The following is a 5,948-nucleotide window of genomic DNA, read 5'->3' as shown; positions in this document are numbered from 1 at the left end:
CCCAGGGGAAGGGGCTGTGGAACATCCTGGGAAAGGGCTCTGGGGCCATCCCAGGGGAATGGGCTGTGGAACATCCTGGGAAAGGGCTCTGGGGCCATCCCGGGGGAAGGGGCTTTGGAATGTCCCGAGGGAAGGGGCATCCCCGGGGAAGGGGCTGCGGAACATCCCTAGGGCAGGGACATCCCGGCTCATCCCGGGGAAGAGGCTGCGGGGGGGCCCGGGCCGTGGGATCCCGGGAGTGCCGGAGGTTTCCCAGCATGGGAGTTCCCCATGGCAGGGGAGGGGGGGCTGTGCCAGCGCTTCCCCCGCGCTGCGGGCCGTGGGATCGGGATGGGCGAGCGGTGATCCAAGGAAAGCAGCGATCCAAGGTGGGCTTCTCTCGGCAGGGGTGTGATGCCCAGCACAGCCATGAAGAAGAAGGTAAGGACTGGGAGGGGGATCCTGTGCTGTTGGGTTTTCCTTCCCCGTCCCCATTTGGGAATGTCGTTGTTTGTTGTGTCGGTCTCTCTGGGGCTCAGGTGCCTTGGAAGGCTCTTGGAATCAGCGGCTGCATCAAGAGCCAGACATTAAAATTGGGTTTATTCCTGGCTGATTGCAGGGCCATCCACCAGAACCGTGGGCAACTGTTTCTGGGATGTGTTGCAAAACCCTCTGCAAACCCCCGTGCTCAGCGTGGGGGAAGAGGATCTGCTCCAAACCACTTCCTTGGCCCTTCCAAGGGGAGAGCCTTCCAAGGTGTCCAGGAGCTCAGTGGGGAGCCCATAACTCACTCAGGGCTCCTGGGAGGATGGAATTTAACCCTTGGGGAAGGAGGAGCTCCTGTGGGATTTGAAGGGGTGGGTGTATTCCAGCAGAAGCACATCCAAAGCTGTTAAAGGGGCTGTGTAGGGAATATGTGGCTGGTTTTCCATGGTGTGCTAGGATTGGGTTTCCTGCCTGCTGGTTGATCCCTTTGCAAGGCCTCTGCAGCCCAAAACTTGGGATTTGGGTTTCCCTGTGATCTGGATGGAGTTTGTGATCTGGCTGTGGCGTTTGTGCTGGTGCTGTGAAATAAGAGCTGTGCTGTGCTGTGTTCCCTGGGATGAGCTCAGGGGACAGCACAGCCTTCTGGGCTGGCCTGACCAGCCTCCCTCACTCAGGGACAGGCCTCGTTCCCAAATCCTGGAGGCCTGTGCTCAGGTTCCTCTGGCCAGGGCTCTCTCAGCCTCTGAGGAGCTGCAGGAATGACTGGAGTGAGCAGAGAGCTGGGATTCTGCTGAGGTTTTCCCATGAAATTGTGGCAGCTCCTGCTGTACTGTCACAGAGAGAGAGTGGGAGTGGAGCAAGTGCCCTCCTGGCCAGTGTCCTGCACTCCTTAAATTGCCTCTGCTCTCCTTAAACCTCTCCTTGACAGGAGACTTCCACAGCTGTTGCCAAAGGCTGGACTGGGTTCTGTGACTGGAACTTGTTTAACAGCTGGGTTTTGTGTTGGCTGCCACGGTTGGCTTGGGTTTCTTTTTTATTTTTATTTTTAGATCACAATATCAAGTCTTGCCTTGTGGGACTGTCTCCCCTCATCCCCACTCCCCAAGCACCAGCATCCCCTACTTATTGGTACCTCTCCTTTGGCCTGATGTCCTGCAGACAAGACTCTGGAGTCAAGTGTCCCCCATACACTGGTGCACTTGACCTGGGCTGTCCCACCTGCTTTTAACTTCTTTTTTCTGGTCTTCTAACCCCTGAAACTTGAATTGTCACTTCTGTTGGGGAAGAGAAAACAAGTCACATTACGAGAAGGAGAACAACAGGATCAGATGATCTTTAATGTCTCTTCCAACCCAAACCATCCTGTGATTAGGAAAGGGGGGGAGGGATTGTTTCCAGTCTGGTCTTAACAGCTTGAGACAAAGCTGTTCCTCTGTCCTGGCAAAGTCCTTTGCTGCCATGAAAGCCATCAGGGCTCTTCCTGTGGTGAGGGGCCGGGAAAGGGGGAGGCAGCTCCTGCTCTTCCCAAGTGCTGTGTTGGGAGAAGGTGTTCAGCCTGACCACAGTCCAGTGCCCATGGATAGCAAGGAGTTAAGGATGTCCATGTCCTGCTTCCCAGGCCTGGTGCTCCTCTTTGCCTCTCTCTCCTGTGCAGTCCCAGCTGAAACATGTCAGTGAGATGGCAACTAGAGGGGGCTGTGAAGGCCTTAGTGCTGTTTCATACCTAATTCTTCCCGGTTTGTTTTTCCTTCCCAGGTGCTGCTGATGGGTAAAAGTGGGTCTGGGAAGACCAGCATGAGATCTATCATCTTTGCCAACTACATCGCCCGGGACACGCGGCGCCTGGGGGCCACCAGTAAGGCTGCTCTTGTCTGCACTCCTAGCTCTCAGGGCTCAAACTCCCCTCATTAATGGGGTGGGACCATTCCCTGCAGCAATTCCTGCCTCTCCTCTGGATTAGGTGTGTCCCTGCTGGTCCTCCCAGCTGCCACACCTCACAGGGAGCTCCCTTGGAGGCCAGCTGGGGACAGGCAGGAAGCTGGAGAGGGAAGGGGGAGGCAGCACTGGCTTCAGTTTTGCTGCTTTATTGACTGGGTCCTGTTTTGCTGCTTTATTGTTTGACCTTCATCCTGAACTTTTTTTTATTTTGGGATAAGGAAGCAGCTTGTGCTGCAGCTACACCTGTTAGTGGAGGAGTGTCAGAGCCTCCTCGTGCTCTGTGTTGGTGGAGCATTCCTGTTGTATGCAGCTGATCTCCAGCACAGGGATCCTGCAGTCTGCCCGTGGTTTTGGCAGGATTAAACACTGAGCTTAATTAGTGCCTTGTGCCTTTTCTTTTTCCCCTTCCAAAGCAGCCACTGATGGGAAAAAACAAGAAGTGATTCCTCTGAAAGAGGAGGGTGAATTGTCTGTATCTAACACTCCTCATGGGGAAGGATTTAATGTGAGGGCTTAATGTCAGGGATTGGTGTAAATTTGGCCTGTTCCTGAAGTTTCCATTCTCTGTGTTATTGGTTTATTTTGTCAAGGCTGCATTCAGGCCTTGCAGGGTTTGATGCAACTAAAATAATTCCTAAAATATCCCAGAGATCAGGGAGCGTGTGGTTGAAGGGGGGGCACCAGCTGCACTTCTCAGGAGAGCAGTGTCCTGGGCAGGGAGGCTGGAATTCCTGTGGGAAATGTCCAGCAGTGGTGTTTAGGTGGGATTTTACCAACTGGGGGCTGTGTTGGGAGAAATGGCCCATCCTCAGAAATGTCCAAGGCCAGGCTGGACAGAGCTTGGAGCAACCTGGTGTCCCTGCCCATGGCAGGGGGTGGGATGAGATGGGCTTTAATGTCCCTTCCAACCCAAACCATTCCATGATTCTCTGCTCATTTTTGGGGGAGGCAGCTCTGATCCAGGTGTGTGGTACAGTCAGTAAACTCCTGTTGTCTCTCTGCAGTTGATGTGGAGCATTCCCATGTCAGATTCCTGGGAAACCTGGTGTTAAACCTGTGGGACTGTGGAGGGTAGGTACTGTTTATTCCTTTCCTTTTGAGTCCTTTGGGGGTGGATGTGGGGAATCAGGTGAGGATGGAACAGAGCAGATTCTGCTCCAAGGGGGGAGTGTGGTGCTTGTGTGCCAAGAGAATCCTCCATCTGGGCTTTCTCCTGAGGTGCTGGGAGGTGCTGCTGCTCTTGGAATTGCCCACCACCAGCTTGTTCCAAGTGGGATGTGTGCAGAGAGGTGATGCTGAAGGTCACCAGTGATCCTGTGGCTCCTGGAAGCAGCTTTTTGAGGAATGCTGTCCCTCTGATAGAGCCTCAGCTGAGCTTTGCTCAGCTTCCTCAGCTCCATGGCCTCATGCATCAGCTAAACCACATTCAGCCAAAGCCAGGGGAGACTGAAATCCTGGGATAACAGGCTAAACTGATACTTTGGTCATATTTCAGCTGCTTCTGCTGCTGTGGGTGTTTTATAAGCAGCTCTTTAGAAGCCAATGTGGATCCAGAAGCAGGACACAGAGCACAAGGGAAGCTTCAGCTTAAGGTGGAACTGGTGGGCTGATGCTCTTCAGGAGCTTCCAGCCTTGCTTGGGAATGCTCAGGGAGCCTTGTTGTGGGGAATAGAGCTCTGTCCCTCCTGCGGTGGGATCTGCAGCTCCAAATTAAAGCCCTGATATTTTACACTTAGCGCCTTCTTCACCTTTCCAAGCAAGTCCTGGTTGCTCTAACAGGAGTCTCCTTGCTTTCCTGCTCTGCTCCTCAGGCAGGACACCTTCATGGAGAACTACTTCACCAGCCAGAGGGACAACATCTTCCGCAACGTGGAGGTTCTCATCTACGTGTTCGACGTGGAGAGCCGGGAGCTGGAGAAGGACATGCACTACTACCAGTCCTGCCTGGAGGCCATTCTGCAGAACTCCCCTGATGCCAAGATCTTCTGCCTGGTGCACAAGATGGACTTGGTGCAGGAGGACCAGCGGGATTTGGTGAGAAGCCGGGAGTTGCCATGGAAATGCTTCCCCACGGAGCATCTCCTGCCTGTGCGGGTGCAGGGCGGTGTCACACATCAAACACAGCCCTGCCAGGGCTGTTCCTCGAAGGGTTTCTCAGATGTTCAGGCTTGGCAGAGCCCTCTAAGCTTTCTCTGCCTTTTTTGAAGTGTGTCATCTTGTAATGTCCTGGAGAACAGAAGCGGTGATTTTTAGTGACAACCACTCAAAGCCTTTCCCTTTATAGTGCTGGTTCCAGAGCTTCCAGCACACCTTGGCTCCAGAAGGGAGGTGGAACTGAAGGAAATCCAGCTCCTTAAACTCCCTGCCCGCCATTTGGATGGTGGTGGTGACAGTGAGAGTTGTTTTCAGCTCAGCTGCTGCTTTCAGTCCAGCACAGGCTCTGTTCTAAAGCATCACCAAAAAATAAGAGGTGGAACTTTCCCACTTAACCAGGAGGTGGTTTCGGTTGGTCGATCCTGCTCTGCCTGCCCAGAGATCCTCTGAAGCACCCAAGCACCTAAACAAAGGCTGAGGATCAACCTTTCAGAGGTGTTGGGTGACTTCTGTTCTGTTTGGAGCTTTTGAAAGGTCACAGGGAGGTGGGAAGATGTTGAATTCCTACAAACCTTCCTTTTTGTGCTTGGACAGCTCCTGATAGCCCAAGGGAGTTGAGCTGTGTGGGTCTGAGCACATCCCCAGCTGCTTGGCCACTCCCTGCATTGCAGGGAGTTTGGAGACCACTTCAGGGTGCTGGGTTTTGTCAGAAATAAGAGGTTTTATTAAACTTTTTACCAGTTCCCACTGAGTTTTGCCTGGGCATCTGCAGAGGGAACGTGCAGGTCCTGTGGCTGAAACCAGAGCTGACCTCCCTGCACAGACACACCTTTCCACGTGGCAGGTGGGCTTTGGATCCCTTGTCCTATCTGAGAGCAGAGATCTTCCTCTTCCAGTTCTAGTTCTGCCCTCCAGCTCAGGGCAGAAACAGCTCAGAGCTCTTTCAGAGGGCTCAAGGTGCTTTTCCTCATTTCCCTCCAGGTGGAAGGATGAGTCTAAAATCTTCTTTGCTGCAGTCCTGTCCAGATTTGTGGAGGGACTAGTGCACAAATACTGGTTTAACCAGTGGTACAGACTCAGGAGAGGCCCTGAAGGGAGGGGTGGGCAGAAGAGGGGCCTTACCACCCATCAAGAGCTGTTTTAGGGTATCTGCTGCTCAGTAGCCCATGCAAATACTGGGCTAAATCACTGTTTTTGTAGGTCTTAGTGAAGCCTGTGCTGTCCAGGACCCACATGGTGTTGGCCCAGCATTTCATGGGGCTTGGTTCATGCTCTGTCATGTTCCCATGAACAGACTCAAGTGAGGGTGGTGGTTGTGTGTTCCCCTTGCTGGCTGTCCTGCTGCTGTTCCAGCAGTTCCAGAGGAGCCTGGCTGGGCTTTGCTGTTCCTCTGCTGCCCTTTTTTGGTGCCCATAACTTCTGAGGGCAGAGTGTGGTGTGGGCAGAGAAGT

At 53.5% G+C, this 5,948-nt stretch overlaps 1 protein-coding gene across 1 annotated transcript in view; it reads left to right on the top strand.

The window, feature by feature from the left end:
* Positions 1-363: 363 nt before the first annotated feature.
* The window catches only part of LOC103767521 (ras-related GTP-binding protein A), a 17,116-nt gene continuing 11,531 nt past the window's right edge, over positions 364-5,948 (top strand). Inside the window, exons 1-4 of the mRNA XM_029963773.1 lie at positions 364-420; positions 2,221-2,320; positions 3,408-3,474; positions 4,215-4,395. Coding sequence (XP_029819633.1) covers positions 394-420; positions 2,221-2,320; positions 3,408-3,474; positions 4,215-4,395 — 375 coding nt within the window. The 5' untranslated portion in view covers positions 364-393. The remainder of the gene's footprint in view (positions 421-2,220; positions 2,321-3,407; positions 3,475-4,214; positions 4,396-5,948) is intronic.

This window comes from Manacus vitellinus, unplaced genomic scaffold (assembly GCF_001715985.3).
Source record: "Manacus vitellinus isolate BGI_N305 unplaced genomic scaffold, ASM171598v3 scaffold_62_pilon, whole genome shotgun sequence".
NCBI classification, from domain to species: Eukaryota; Metazoa; Chordata; class Aves; order Passeriformes; family Pipridae; genus Manacus; species Manacus vitellinus.
This window is presented reverse-complemented; position numbering and strand designations above follow the sequence as displayed.